Source organism: Siphateles boraxobius, unplaced genomic scaffold (assembly GCF_051911475.1).
Source record: "Siphateles boraxobius isolate OS27281-9 unplaced genomic scaffold, OSU_SipBor_1 33, whole genome shotgun sequence".
In the NCBI taxonomy this organism is placed as follows: domain Eukaryota; kingdom Metazoa; phylum Chordata; class Actinopteri; order Cypriniformes; family Leuciscidae; genus Siphateles; species Siphateles boraxobius.
This window is the reverse complement of record NW_027508953.1, coordinates 10,488,092-10,503,920: the sequence shown is the minus strand read 5'-3', so window position 1 is coordinate 10,503,920 and position 15,829 is coordinate 10,488,092. Positions and strand designations below refer to the sequence as shown.

The following is a 15,829-nucleotide window of genomic DNA, read 5'->3' as shown; positions in this document are numbered from 1 at the left end:
CAGATCACATTGTATCCAGTGTTTGATATAAATTAGGATGAATTGGATTGTTTTGTGTATGTGTTTATGTGGGTATTTAGGGTTTTAGTGCAGCAGATGAGGTTGTAATGTAAAAAAAAATTGGCCAATTTTATTGCTTTAATTGCATTCTAATCGGGCAAATCCCTGGACACACATATCTATGTCAGCAGCATTAAAAGCACCCCTCCCATGTAGAACATGGCACGCTTTAACGTGATTGGCCACGCTTGGTCTTCTTAAGGCGTGGCGCTTAATTGAACATGATAAAGTGTAAAGTTAATTACCCCTTAGAGCTGTCACTCATACCCCAGGGGGCGTGTTCACTTAGGGGGAGGAGTGTCGCTTTAGGCACAGCTGTCGTACGCAAGTGTATGTGTTTGTGGGGAGGAGGACAATGGGTCCTTGTCCTTAGAGAGTTGTGAAGGATGATTTGGACAATCGGCTTTTAAAGGCAAACACTCAAATGCTGTCCCGCTGGTGCCAGACAGCTTATTAATACCCTCCTCTGCCCCAAAACACACACACATACAATGCTGACCGAGTCCTGATCTGCTTTAGTTAAATTAGCAGGTTGCATTTTTAATGCTTCTAAGTTATATAATAAGTGTACAAATTAAATGATTATTACATTATGAAAAAAATCTTTGGATCTTTGAACATGTAACATGTCTGTACTATTGTTTTTGTTTTTTGTAACATGTTGATGTGTACCATAATTTTCTTAGAAGTACTTTGGAGTACCATGTAAATACCATGGTATATGAATATATTTATTTATTTGTTAATTATTTTATTGTATTTATTTGGTTTTATTTTAATTGCCATCATTATAATGATTCCACCATAGCACTGAATTAAATGTCAATCATTGATTTTGAGCAAATTTTGTAATGATTTTCAAAAGTGTGACTGTTCTGTCCAGGTGTTGGTGCAGCTAGTCTGGCTAAACTCACCTTCATGGTGGGCGGCGTCGAGGAGGAATTTAATGCTGCCCAGGAGCTCCTCACCTGTATGGGAGCAAAAGTAGTGTACTGTGGCCAAGTGGGAAGTGGACAGGTAAATAAACGCAAATGTTAATGTCCTTTAGACTGTAATTGATTAGATAATGTAGTACAGTGATGGTGACATCAACATTACTTCAAAGAATACCATGGGAAAAAATGTCTTGCTATCTTCTAAAATGCCAAAGACAGTGTACTTTCTGCTAAAAGATATTAAAGGTAGGGTAGGCAACTTCGGGGGGGCTAGAAAAAGCAAGTTAGCTGTGAAAGCATAAGATCTCACCTCCCTTCAGAGTCAAAGTCTCCAAAGACATGCCACCTCCTAAACACATGTATGTACATTTGAGCCATAGCAGAGTATGCAAAGCATTAAAAGAGATTGTGTTAAATTAACTCATGTCTCAAAACACATAACATTACAATAATAATGAACATAAACAACTCTGACTTGTACCACCTGACTGCTGCAGATTCATTTAGCCGTGGGTGGTGTCGAACCGAAAGGATTGCCATGATTGGACATTTTTTGGTCCTGAGACTTCCACAGAAGATATATGTAAATTTTTAAAAAAATATATATATATTTAGACCACTTCTATTATTGATTGTTATCAGGATGTGAAGAGAGTTCCCTTTCGAGAGCGGTAACTCAACATTGCGTAGCTGTGCTGCGGGAACTCCTCCCTTCTCCACTTTTGTTGAAATCTTATGGGCTAACGCCAGCTTGGAACAGCTGGCAAATTGTCGTAAAGTATGCAAATACTAACAGGCTCGCGGGCAGTATAAAATGCATGGGTGCAACAATTGCGTCAGAATCTTTCTTCACGCTGTCATCGTTGAAGTTGCACCTGAGGACTAGTTACCTTTTCTTCCTCGCATCGGATGGCTAACCTTTGCCGGATTTGTGCGGGCCCCATTGACCCGCCCCACACCTGCGAGTACTGCGTCGCCTGCCTGGGCCTGGTCCAGGGTGGGGCCAGGCCCAGGTTGGGGCCAGGCCAAGGCCGAGGCGGCCTTCTTGGACTCCACATGCGTGCACTTCGCCGACCTGCTGGTGCGCACTCGAGAGGGTTTTTGCTATTTCAGGATCGAGGCCCACTGCAGCCAGCGAGGCGCTGGTGGGCCCTCCCCCACCCAGAAACGACGGTGACGACAAGGTCTGGGGCCATAGTCCTCTGCTGTCACCACGCACCAGTCCTTTTCGCAGACGCGCTGGACTCGACGCAAAATGCTCCTGTAAAAAGGAAGTGAGACTGGTATCCCCAATCGAGCCTCCGCCAGGCTGCTTCGAGGAGGTAGACTCCGTTCTTCCACAATCTCCAAAAGCACATGGTAAAGTCGTGGTCAGCACTAGGGCTGCACGATTTGGGGAAAATGTCATATTGCGATTATTGAGGTCAATACTGCTATTGCGATATGCGATTGCGATATAATAAACAAAAGGTTTCATGAGTCAACTTGCTTGGTTCTAAAGCAAAAGGCACACACAGATTAGTGATAATTCTGAAATATGTTATTTCTCAACTCAAACTAGCAACAACTAAATGATTGATAACACCTATAATGATCAATAAGCCATTGATGTCTGGATAAAAATGACCCCCCCCCCCCCCCCCCTCCCATTTTAAAGATTAATTATAGCCATCCAACATTACAGTGATTCCCGCTTTACAATTGAAAGCTATCCATTTTTTAAAAACATTTATTAGGCTTCAAAAAATATAACAGCTTTTAATTTAAGTGAACTTCAAACAATCTCACATAAACCCATAATAAATGTCATATTTTCCTGTGCCCTTCCTGTCTAACAGGTAGGACATATACAGAAATTGAATAAAGTTATCAAACAGTCTGTGCTGCATAAATTATATATAGACTAATCCTTATTAAAGCTACAAAAGTTCTTTAGTCAAGAGCTATGAGTAATTTTCTCTGTTCCCTTTGTTCTTTGATTAACTTTACTGACAGAAAGCTTTATTCGCTGCTGGCCCTTTAAGAGCAACCGCTGCTGACAGAGACACGGATCTCACACGTTCCTCATTCTCTCACAACTCTTTACGTCCATCATAAGACTGCTCTTATGTTATAAAGATACTCGACAAAACGACATTTTGGCATAATTGTGTGTGTTATTGTTCGTTCAAGCGCGAAAGAGAACTGTATTCTGGCGTGCGGTCTGTGCATGTGCATGATTCTGGATACAAAAAATAACAGATGCTGCGTTAATTGCATTAACAGCCCTAATTTGTTTATTTCAGATAAAATCGCAGCATTTTGGGTCATATAATCGCATAGGCGATATGATTAAGCGTGCAGCACTAGTCTGTTTGTCTCTGGGAGCGGATTTCAGCTTTCAGTCCAAGCTGTGCAAGTTTACGGCTCATCAGGCTGAAAAGGAAAGGCTCCAATCACTCCCTCTGACCTCCTTAGTGACACCGTAGAGTCAGTTACTGAGCATTTCTCTGAGGCGCAGAAGGGCGAAGTATATGAGTCACGAATATTTGCCCATCGCTCGTTCCAGCCCATGTCAAGGTCTCTCTCTTTGTCGGCACCTCATCCCGCCTAAGATCGGCTGAGCAGCCCGCTGCGGCTCCACCCTGACTGACTGAAACGGATCTTCACCGTAGGCAGTGTGCGGGACCGGGAATGTAGTGTCACGGACCATGAAAAAAAACCATCCTTGGCAGCCAAGCCTTCGTCCTACGGACCATCCAAAATGAGGAGAGAGTTCGTTAGAGGCCCCGCCCCAAGCGCCGTGTTCTGCATCATGTCCCCTCTGTTCATGTCCCTGTAGGCGACATTTGCAATGTGAGTGTGCTAATTGTGTGAGCTCCACAATAAGAGCACATATCCCTTCACACAAAGGGCCGTTTCCTCATACACTCAACACTGTGTCACTCGCCCTGCCCCGAGCAGCACGGAGGCGCTGTCCGTGCCTATAGTGGCCTCCCGATGGAAAAACGCGAGAGTGCCAATGTTCCCCCGCCGTTCACAAAACCGCTCGTGCCCGATCGGCAGCCAGCCTGGCTGGGGCAGGGCTCCAGTCTACAAACTGGCAACAGCGGCCATAGAACTATACGGCCGGTGTCATTTTCTAGACGCGTGGACAGTTATTCCAGGCGTTTCACCTAAAAAGTTCTGAGCATGGAAGTGCTAAGCTGCCATTTTGCTGTGCCAAAGAGGGATGGAGGACTCCGTCTGATACTGGACCCGAGACCCATCAACCGAGCATTTCACTAGCGTACGTTCAGGAGGAAAGACCCCCCTTAACATGTGAGCTCACTCTTCGAGGTCTATCGCCGCTTCATGGGCCATGTAGACGCGTCTTTAGGGTTGTATGTTTTGCAACCGGCTGATCTTCACAGAACAGTGCTTACGGTGAGTGATTATCCTCAATTATCTCCTAGTCTTGAGTCTTGACTACGAGTTTGCACAGTCGTTGCCGCTTTGGCTGCTGACGCTGTGCTTATGTACATACTGATATGTGTTTATGCTGTTATGTTGCCCAGTATCCTTCAGTGCAACTGGCTATTCTAATCGAACTACGTATATTAACAGTTGTCGTTGCTACGGCCACTGGCGATGTGATTATGTACATACTGATTTGTGTTTATGCTGTTATGTTGCCCTGTATCCTCCAGTGCAACTGGCTATTCTGATCTAACTGTGTATATTCACAGTTGTCGTCGCTACGGCCGCTGACGCTGTGCTTATGTGTATATATATATGTATATACTGATATGTGATTATGCTGTTATGCTACTCTGTATTGTTCAGTACAGCCTAAGAATCTAGCTAATATGCAATTCTGGTGTACTTGAGCTGAGCAGCTCATTGGCCTGGTCCTGCCTATCAGCTGTGAGCACTCCCAGAGGAGCGACGCTATTGGCTGTTGTTCTACTCTGTGATTGGTGTAAATGGTGCCAGGATACTAACGTTGACCTGGTGGTTCCCCCTGTTTCGGATGTTTGGCGCTTCCTTCAGCACAGACTGAGAAATAATGTGAGTGCACCCACGCTGAAGGAATAAGTGGCCGCTACTGCTTTGTTTCGTTCCCCGGTTACCGGGAATCGATCGGAAGACATGCTCTGGTGGTCAGATTCTCTAGGGAGCGAGGAGATTATGTCCTTCACGGCCGCCTTCAGTGCCGCCGTGGGATCTAGCTCTAATTTCGAGGGCTCATTCTCTACCGCCTTTCGAGCGCTTGGTTTCAAATGCTTAAAGAGCTCTACCTGAAAGAAAAAAAGAAAAGAAAAAAGAAACTGCTCTGCTCCATGCCCTTGCTTCAGCTAACCACAGTGGAGACTGTGGTGAGGAGGTGGTGATGGTGCAGTGGAGAAGACACATGCCTGTGGTGTGAGAGACCCGGGTTCGAATCCACTGTGAGACACCAATGTGTCCCTGAGCAAGACACTTAACCCCTAGTTGCTCCAGAGGCGTGCGACCTCCGACATATATATAGCAATTGTAAGTCGCTTTGGCTAAAAGCGTCAGCTAAATGATTAAATGTAAATAAATGAGACTTACACGTGTTCTCATGGACGGTGATCTTATCTTTTTCGGACCGACGACTGCAGTGTTACTCTCCGGCCGAGATGGGGCTACGTGCCTAAAGCACAGGATGTTTCTCTGCCCGCTTATCTGCTGAGCTGTCATTCTCTGTCATTCACATACATTCGATGTATGTGAATCGCGCTGCCGCCTTCCTTCAGTCGGGCCAGCTTTTTGTGTGCTTTGGTTGCTGTACTAAGGGAAAGACGTCAACTGTCTCAAAATAGAGACTTTCTCACTGGATTGTGGACGCTGTCGTGGTGGCTTACGCGTACCAGGGGAGGAATTGTCCCCCCTAACATATGAGCTCATTCAACAAGGGCTGTTGCCTCTTCATAGGCCTGGTCTAGAGGTATGTCTACCAGGATTTATGTTTTGCTGCTGGCTGGTCTTCTCAGAACACCTTCGGCAGATTTTACAACCTGGATGTATCGTCTGTGGCGTCTCAAGAGCTTTCGGTGAGTTAAATCCCTTACTCATGTATTGTGAACTTTTCTAGTTGTACGCAGTGGTTACCGGTTTATGTATTGTGAACTTTTCTAGTTGTACGCAGTGGTTACCGGTTTATGCTGTTGACTCTGTGTATATGGCTGCTAGTGTTTAATACAGTTGTTACCGCTTATGTCATTGACACTGTGTTTACTTTCATGCTTTAGTGCTGTGTTGTCTGCCCTGGATCAGTGCAGCCTTCGCTTTCATTGCGTTTGTATATGCAATTTCGATAGGGTGGGGAATGATGTCTCATTAGTCTAGTTCCACCTATCAGATGCGAGCACTCCTAGGGGCACGGCAATTGGCTGACTGTCTGTTTCTTCTGTGGCTGGTGTAGCTTGGCCCCGTTTTTCCCGGGCTTATCTTCACTACTCTCACGGCGGGATTTAATACAGTTCCCGCAGCATAGCTACGCAATGTTGAGTTACCAATCTCGAAAGGGAATGTCTCCGGTTACTGTCGTAACCTTGATTCCCTGAGAGGCAAGAACAAGACATTGCGTTAGCCGCCATGTACGCTGTTCGATCAGCTGTGCAGCACTCAGTCGTGATTCTGGCTTAATTGTCGCGCCCATGCATTTTATACTGCCCGTGAGCCTGTCAGTATTTGCATACTTCGCAACAATTGGCCAGCTGTTCCAAGCTGGCGTTGGCCCATAAGATTTCAACAAAAGTGGAGAAGGGAGGAGTTCCCGCAGTGTAGCTACGCAATCTCGTTCCCGCCTCTCAGGAAACCGAGGTTACGATAGTAACCGGAGACGTTTTAACCAGTATAATAAAAAGTGTTTATGAAAAACATTGCCTACCCTACCTTTAAGGACATTGTTGTCTATTAATTAGGTCATTTCCCCCCCAAGAGATTTAGTTTTTTATGCATTTAAAACATATTCTGTCATTGTTTTTGTACATTTTATTACCCTTCGCGACTAGATAATGAAACAATCAGTTAAGATCACTCTTAAATAGTCAGGAATCTTGTTAAAAAATAAACTTCTGCTGCTCATGTCCAACTTTTCTGTAATTTTCCATTTTTATATTGTTAGTTTTTCTGCCGTTTAGAAATAAAAGCTTCTACTATATCCTGTGTCAAGTTTATGAACACCCAGTAGCGGTGGTCGGGTTAACACATTACAAGTAACAGGAGTTACATAATCCGATTACTTTTTCAAGTAACTAGTCACACATTACTTTTAAATTTACAAGAATCAAAAAAGTAACGCAGTTTTGTTTTTCCCATTTATTGACTGACACTTCTACTCTCCCCATGTTGAGAGAAATTAAGAGTGAGGTGCAGAGGCGTTGTGTGCGCTGTGTAAACATGAATTCTTATTGTGGTTCTAGACTTAATGTGAGCATGCATTTACTCCTCTCACTTGCACAAAAACACATTCACTATTACTTAAAATGTATAAAAACAGGGAAATGCAATAATTAAATGTTAAATACAAATGTACTTTTATGTATTTAATTAAGGATTTTTTTATCTGCAACCTCTACTGGACAACCGTGATTTACATTTCATTCAGCCTGAGGCTTATCCATTTCACTTTACATTTGCCAAAAATATAATTTTTTTGTTTTGTTTTTTGATATTAAAAAGCAAATGAGCAAGCCCAGCCCAGACCAGGTGAGAAAAGTAACACAAAAGTAACATAATACATTACGTTTTATTATAAGTAACTAAGTAATGCAATTAGTTACTTGTTTAGGGAGTAATGTAATATTGTAATGCATTACTTTTGAAAGTTACTTTCCCCAACACTGCCCATTAGGAATTTTTGGATGTGAATGTTTTGTGTTGATCTGTTTTATATCAAAGTTGTTGCAGCTTTTTTTCTTTAAGTTCTGAAAGTTACAATATGTATTCATAGTATCTTGATATGATATTATATAACATTTAATACAAAAAGAAAAACTGTGGAGATGCATATTATTAGATGGCATTAGACTCCTTGTGTTAATTGATGCATAACAAATTTCTAATGGAATGACAATAAAAGACGAAAGGTTACTACAAAGCCTTTCAATTAAATGACTTCTATGGCTGAACTGACGTTTTGCAATTTTCTCTTTCAGGCAGCAAAAATCTGCAACAACATGCTGTTAGCAATTGGCATGATTGGTACAGCAGAGACCATGAACCTCGGAATAAGGTGAAGTGTGTGTGTGTGTGTGTGTGTGTGTGTGTGTGTGTGTGTGTGTGTGTGTGTGTGTGTGTGTGTGTGTGTGTGTGTGTGTGTGTGTGTGTGTGTGTGTGTGTGTGTGTGTGTGTGTGTGTGTGTGTGTGTGTGTGTGTGTGTGTGTGTGTGTGTGTGTGTGTGTGTGTGTGTGTGTGTGTGTGTGTGAGAGAGAGACATAGAGAGAATGAGGGTGCTGTCTAAAATGAGAAAAAAAAGTTTTAAAAGTAGACCAAATGTTCTCTGCTCTAGATTCAAGCTGCTTTAAACTGCCACACGATAACTTTGTGTAAGAAACAGAGTGAAATGTAAGGGGTCATGCCATGACTGTATTTTAATTAGGAACATTTTACCGTGATGTTCACTTGTTAGTAAAGTTTTTTGCAAAAAAACAAACATATTCGCAAACAAAAACATTGTTTTCTTTATTTTATATTGACCCTTTCTTTGAATCGCTCCATTTTAGTGCCGTGGCTCATTTGAGGCTTTCATTGAATATCTTGCCATCCGCTCTCAAACTCATTTGCGTTCATTTAAATTCGGTTCGCACGTTTGACACCAGTGATGACAGACTGTTGTTTGTTGTAACAGATCGCCATGCGCCATGTGTTTTTAAGCTTAAAAGAGTTTGTTCTTAGTTTATTGCATTTAAAAGACATCCTGTGACAATGTGTAGTCAATATCTTTTCTTATGAGTACTGACGAATGCAGAATATGATTTAAAAAAAAAATTATATATTTTGAGTGAGAAGAGGGTAAAATGATATCAGAAGATATTAGGCAGTTTTGCTTGCATATACAGCTTAACAAGGTTAGACTCAACAGATTCACTTGTATATGAGATGTTTTCATATTCACTTGAGTGCAGTCTTAAAATCTAGTACACACCAAGTGATGTTATCCCTCTTTTCAGGGATATCAGGAGGGTGTAGGCAACTGCACACTCATATACACTTATGCAGACTCATTTAGATGCCTTGGGTTCCTGGCTGTCATAAATCTCCCATGCTGCACTGCAGCCTGTCTTCTCATGCAGCAAACTGCACATAGAGAATGTAAAGAGGATGAATGTTTGACTGAGTTATTATGATTTTTTCTTTTTCTGGAAAGCAAAGGTATGCACGGGATGAATAATCAATCTCTCACTATGGAGAATTATAAAAAAAAGTGTCCATCTTTCATGTAGCATCTTTTTTACATTATAAAAATGTAGGGATTTTTTTCTTTTTTCTTTTCAGTTTTGCTGCCCCGTTTGCCAAAATGGAGGACGTCTAAATTTGAAGTATACATTTTAAATAAAATTAAAGTAATACAATTTAAAAATACATAAAATAGAAATGCAATGTAACAGGGTTGCAAACTTCCACAAAAATTCAAGAAAAATATTTTTGTTGTAAACATTTATTTTGCGATAACTTTGGTAACAAGGCTGAATGCAGTCAACACTAAAATTAGTGTAAAAAATAATAATAAATAATAAAATAGAATCAGAATTACTTGTAAATACCATAATTGTTTATAACTAACTAACAATAATCAATACATTTGTTAACATATTTATCAATCTGTCAACATAGAAATACAACTGTTCATTGTTAGTTAAAGTTAGCTCAGGTCCAATAAATAACATTTACAGATACAAATTTTGATTTTAATAATGCATTAGTAAATGTTTAAATTAATATGACTGAGATTAATAAATGCTTTAGAAGCATTTTTCATTGTTAGTTATTGTTAACTAATTTAGTCAACAACTAATTAATGTTAACTCATGGAACCTTATTGTAAAGTTACCCAATTGGGTCGATAATTGAAAAGTGTTTACTGTGATTCATCCAATATTGAATTCGTATTACGTCAACGTTTTGGCCTATATGATTTTAATCAAACCCCCCACCCCCCAAAAAACATTTGATATGCCTCTAACACTTTAAAAGAGTAATGGGACACTGTTCCCTCTTTGTAGAAAAAGTCATTGTACTTAATTTTTTTTTTTCCCAACGAGTGCTGGGTGTCTCTAGTCATGCATGATGTTTCGTTTGGAAAAGAAGTGTCCCCAAACGACCGTTATCTCCCCGCTCGCTCGCTCTCTCTCCATCTATCTTCACTTATGCATGCATATGCAGCTGTCTACACTTTACAAACAGTAGCTAAAACTGAGAATGAGCCCTATTTTCTAATGATGCCACATACACACTGAATTGACAGGCTTTGAAAGTTCATCCACTACACAAACGCCCTCACACACACACACACACACACACACACACACACACACACACACACACACAGCCTGTGTACAGATGTTGAAAAAGATAATTGACATTTGGTAATAAACTCGTTTGTTGCCTCTTAAAGACATTAATAAAATTGTGGCCTGTGTGTGTTTGCTTATAAGACTATGTGTTTATAATCTTTAGAGCATCAGGGTTTGATGAAGATGAAATGAGAACAAGAAGCATAGTGTATAAACATAAGTCTTTAACAAAATGGGGCCCCCTTCTAATGCAGTGATCAAACATCAAACGCCTCTAGTTTATTTCCTCCTTTCCTTTTTCTTAAACTGTAATTCATTCATCCTGTTTAAACAGACTCTCACATCTGTTTTCCTTTCCCTCGCTGCCATGGTATTAACCTGCACACACTTTACACTGTTTCATCTGCCAAATTTTCTGCCAAATCTGCCCAAGTGTCTTTAGAAAGTGTCTCTGTTGTTTGATCAACAATTTGATGTTTAAATGGTTTGGATAATATCCATAGGAGCAGAATGAGTGCTATACAAAGTGACGTTTAGCATTTTAACTGTGAAGATGCTTCCTATTCACACACACACACACTCGTTACTCGTGCAGAGAGAGTGATTTGTGTTGTAGCAGAGAAGCCAGGTTGCAGTTGAGGCGGTAACCTTTTCCGTCACTGACCCAGAACGTGTGTGTGTGTGTGTGTGTGTGTGTGTGTGTGTGTGTGTGTGTGTGTGTGTGTGTGTGTGTGTGTGTGTGTGTGTGTGTGTGTGTGTGTGTGTGTGTGTGTGTGTGTGTGTGTGTGTGTGTGTGTGTGTGTGTGTGTGTGTGTGTGTGTGTGTGTGTGTGTGTGTGTGTGTGTGTGTGTGTGTGAGCTGGGGGAAGGAGGGGGACGATGTTGAACATATGTCACCGGTTGTCCCCAAGAGACACAGACATAAAGGGAGAGTGAGAGAGAACAGGAGATTGATACGAGGTCAGTCAGTGGGCTGTTTACAGACATTAAAAAAAAACAACTGTCAAATGACAACATAGCTCACAAACACTCACACACATTATTGAGATTACATTTTTCAAAAACGTCTGTAAACTCAGACAGACTGAGACGGACGGATGGATGGAATAATAGAAAAGGGAAAGAAATAGACTGTTTATGGACAGCTGTGTGTCCTTGTATCTTAATTATTGCATAGACTTATAAAAGTCTTGGTGGATGTGAGTGTGTGTATGAAGGCGCGGCCCCCTGAATGAGAGACAGGTGGAGTTACTGTATAACTGCCCATAAACACTCATCATAGTTTAATAGACATAAGAAAGCTAAAACGCGCACTTTACAGTCTCACCACCGTTGCCGCTCCGGTGTGAGTGTGCACGCACACGCGTGTGTGTCGAGTTGCTCTTGATGTGGTCATATTTATGTTCTTGTTAAAGCAAGAGGCGGCAGCTCTTTGCCCAGTTACACATCATCCGCAGATTCCCCTCTTTTATCCCTCTTCTCTTCATCATCCTTTTCTTTCGAAATGGCTTTTTGTCAACTGCCACCCATTTTTGTCTCAGTAAACAGTCTGCTAGTTGACAGGGTTTTTGTTGTTGTTAGTTTATTAGTGGTGTAAAAACTAATTTATTCAAACATAAAGTTAGTTTCTGTGTTAAAGTTGAAAATGTCACAGTGAGACAACTGTCCTAATCTATTCTCATTGTCCCTATCATAATGAAGCATATTTTGTCAAAATATTTAATTTTTTGCATATATTTTCAATATTTAGAATTTTATAAAACTTTTATGTCATCAGATAATTTGACCTCTGTCACAAGCCAAGGTCATTTCATTTTGTGTGTGTGTGTGTGTGTGTGTGTGTGTGTGTGTGTGTGTGTGTGTGTGTGTGTGTGTGTGTGTGTGTGTGTGTGTGTGTGTGTGTGTGTGTGTGTGTGTGTGTGTGTGTGTAAATAATGTATTAGGGATGCACAGAAATAAAAGTTATGGGCCGAAATATAGGCACTTGGCCAAAAACTGAAACCAAAAATACTTTTTAAAAAGTATTTATTTATTAGATTAGTTTTTTTGGTATAATGGTATTAATATTAGACTTTAATGAAATTCTATATTAATAAAAGATTAATACAAATCTATAATTTTAATGATACTGAATTTTTAAAATACAAGGCAATAAAAAAAAGCATTTTTATTGAAAGTAACACTCTAAAATTGTGCAGAAAATATATTAATATTAAATATTTTTTTCTCTATTAATTCTATGCAACAGAATCAGATTTAACAGATTCATTTTATGACCATTTTTCCAAATAATGTATAGTCCTACAAAGCTATTATTATCGGAGCATGTGAGTAGATAGCAGGGAGTGGATCAGTGAACAAGAGGGTGGCGTCATTTTACCAGCGTTGCCCAGCTCGGCTATACACACCATGTTCCAGCACAGAAGGGCTATTGCAAACAGAAACAAGTCTAATACATAGAAGTTTCATGTCGGCACGTTATTTGAGCGGAATTTGCTTTTTCAGTGAGCGGTTAATGAGTGGAGCGTTCGCAAAAATGAAATATTCAAAAAAGTGTTTCATAATATATTCATAATATTCAAAGTGATGGTAAATATGCTATTATTTTTGAATTGATGGCTTGAAAACATAATATATTTAGAGTGATTAGATCAAAAACCAACATGGATACAAAGAGTATATTTCTAAGAACTTGGCACATGTCATTTTCTTGAATCTTAGTGCTTTTTTCTTAATATAATAGAGACTTGAGGGTGAACACTTTAGACTTAGCCAGTAAACAAGCACCTAACAATGCCCTAGCAACCACATACTAAGCCCTGGCAACCACACACTTATCATCAAGACAACCGCTTTCTTTAGGAAATGTCACAAATAGTTGTGTTTGCTGTCTGTCAGTTTCTTTCTTTATTATTCGATGTTATTTAGGTGCACAATCATCTGTAAAGCAGCAAGGCCCATTTCACTCAGATCTACTTTAAATGCAGGACTGAAATCACGCCGGTTACTCTTATAGGGGGACAGATTGGTGGGGGTGAGTTAATAAGACAGCTGCTTGTGTCAGAGTTTTATTACCCCTGCATTTGTGTGGGGGACAACAAGCGAGAGAGTGGAAAATGATGAACTGCAGCTCCTGTTAAATATCAATACTGTATTATCCAGGCCCACTTTCCACTTAGGGATGATCTAGTCCTGAGCCTAAAGGTCAGCAGTCTGTCTGACCTCTGTCCTTTGACCTTTTTCTCTGTCTCTCTTTCGATCAGACTGGGTTTGGATCCGAAGCTGCTGGCGAAGATTCTGAACATGAGCTCAGGGCGATGTTGGTCCAGCGACACATATAACCCCGTCCCAGGTGTCATGGAAGGAGTGCCGTCCGCAAACAACTACCAGGGAGGCTTCGGCACGTTGTTAATGGCTAAAGTAAGTGAAGTTTTTTTTTGTTTTTTTTTTTTGTTGTTTTTTTTAAACATGCATATATGTAGGTTTGTTAACAATGTTGTGTTCACAGGATCTTGGTTTTGCTCAGAACACCGCGACCAGCACTCAGACCCCCATTCCTCTTGGTTCTTTGGCACACCAGATCTACCGCGCCATGTGTGCTGGTGGCTACTCTAACAAAGACTTTTCCTCCGTCTTCCAGTTCTTAAGAGAGGAGGGAGTACAATAGGTCTGTGTAATCCGGTTCAAGTGGATGTGACCCAGACTCTGTGTGGGTTAAAACAGACATTATGATAAGCCGGTTTAGTATTGATATGCATGTGTGTCTGTTTTGAAAGGGATGTTGTATGTTGACGCTAATGAGTGTGGCATTGAGAGTCTGATAACTCTGTTAGGTTGTAGCCTGATGTTGACATTCAAAACTTTGCAGAACCATTTTTAACTAGTTCTGTATGACCGGTTCAAACTGTTACTCAAATACCTAAGATTGCTTACATCACACATTTGCGTGCAATCGTTTACAATCATGTGTTTTCATTTCATTTTACTTCAACCCAGTTCTGAGCCAAAATTGATTTTAGGTCCTGATCAGACGCTGCTAAAAATGCTTAAGGATCCATAAGATATACCTCATCCGTGCCAGTTTAGCTTAAACTGAATCTAAACTGTGAAAAGTGTTGGAGAAAAGTTGTAGGTCCCTCATTTGTTTTCTGGGTTTTGCGCACTTCACATTAAAACGGACCTGTTTTACATTGAATAGTTTATATATTTACATCTCTATAATTTTTGCCTGATTCCGACCATAATTTCTCTCGTTCACCATTTCTTTTCCACTAAACAAAAGGCTTTAAGCCACCCTGGTATGTATGTACATATATGTATAGCCTTTTTGTAAAGGTGCTGTATTGAGAATCAGCAGTGTTAATTGTCTCTGCTTTATAGAGGTCCTGTTGAGACTCGCACTAAGAAGAGACGTATACCATCTGTGCTAGGCACATACACTCGCCCATGTCCTCTATACAAAAATGTTCTTGTTCATATTTTGTCCTCAATAAAGAAGTTAATTAAGTGATTAACTGTCAGAAATTTGAGACGAAGGTTATAATACTGTATCTGCATAATCAAACAGATTTTCAACAATAATGAAGGAAACTTTTTCTGCCATTTGTCTGGCGAACACATCGTCCCGCCTCGAACTCACACTGTTGTTTGCACGAATGTGACTGTGTTAGGCTGGTCGGAATGGTCAAACGAAAAGAACAAACTTTTGATAGCACTGCAGTGTTTATGGGTTGGTTTTTGATGAAACCAGCCTAAAAAATTGCTTATTTATAGTTGTCCCTGCAATTTAATCTGAGAGTATTTTAACATTTAAACATGACCTTTATGCTGTCTCGCTGATATATTGCTATTTATAACTTTCGCCTATATATGAGTGCTTCACAAGGCTGCGTTTGTGTTTGATGTCTGTTTAACTAAAGGGCTGGTGTGTATCGGTTAGGTAAGGACAAAGGGACTTGACATCACTTTAAGGTTTAGATGTTTGTGTAAGTTAGCTATAACAAGAAAATCAAAGATTTACAGGTGTACATGTAAAAATGATCACCGTTTATAGCTTATGATGTTTACAAAAGGAGAAGTAAGGTTGAAGTAACAGTACAAATGAATTAGTCCCCTTCACCGCCCTCTGACTTCCTGTCCTGGTGCTGGTCCTCCGATGTCTGCGGCTTTTCTATTGTTCTTTCCACGTGCTCACATGTACTCATGCTCCACAAATGATTCCCTTATTTCCATCATCACAATCAGAAAGCCAACAAAACAAGGCATCACCCGTGGGCTCTTTCTTTAATAGTGTTTTTTGGTCTTTCGTTCTTATGTTTTTATTATTTCGGCA

At 40.5% G+C, this 15,829-nt stretch overlaps 1 protein-coding gene across 2 annotated transcripts in view; it reads left to right on the top strand.

Annotated features, from left to right (window-relative positions):
* The window catches only part of hibadha (3-hydroxyisobutyrate dehydrogenase a), a 29,007-nt gene extending 14,002 nt beyond the window's left edge, over nucleotides 1-15,005 (top strand). Inside the window, exons 5-8 of one of the 2 annotated variants that reach the window (XM_077195482.1) lie at nucleotides 944-1,077; nucleotides 8,141-8,217; nucleotides 13,761-13,917; nucleotides 14,006-15,005. In XM_077195482.1, the coding sequence (XP_077051597.1) occupies nucleotides 944-1,077; nucleotides 8,141-8,217; nucleotides 13,761-13,917; nucleotides 14,006-14,164 (527 nt within the window). In that variant the 3' untranslated portion in view covers nucleotides 14,165-15,005. The remainder of the gene's footprint in view (nucleotides 1-943; nucleotides 1,078-8,140; nucleotides 8,218-13,760; nucleotides 13,918-14,005) is intronic. The other variant, XM_077195483.1, reaches the window with a different exon arrangement.
* Nucleotides 15,006-15,829: the final 824 nt, after the last annotated feature.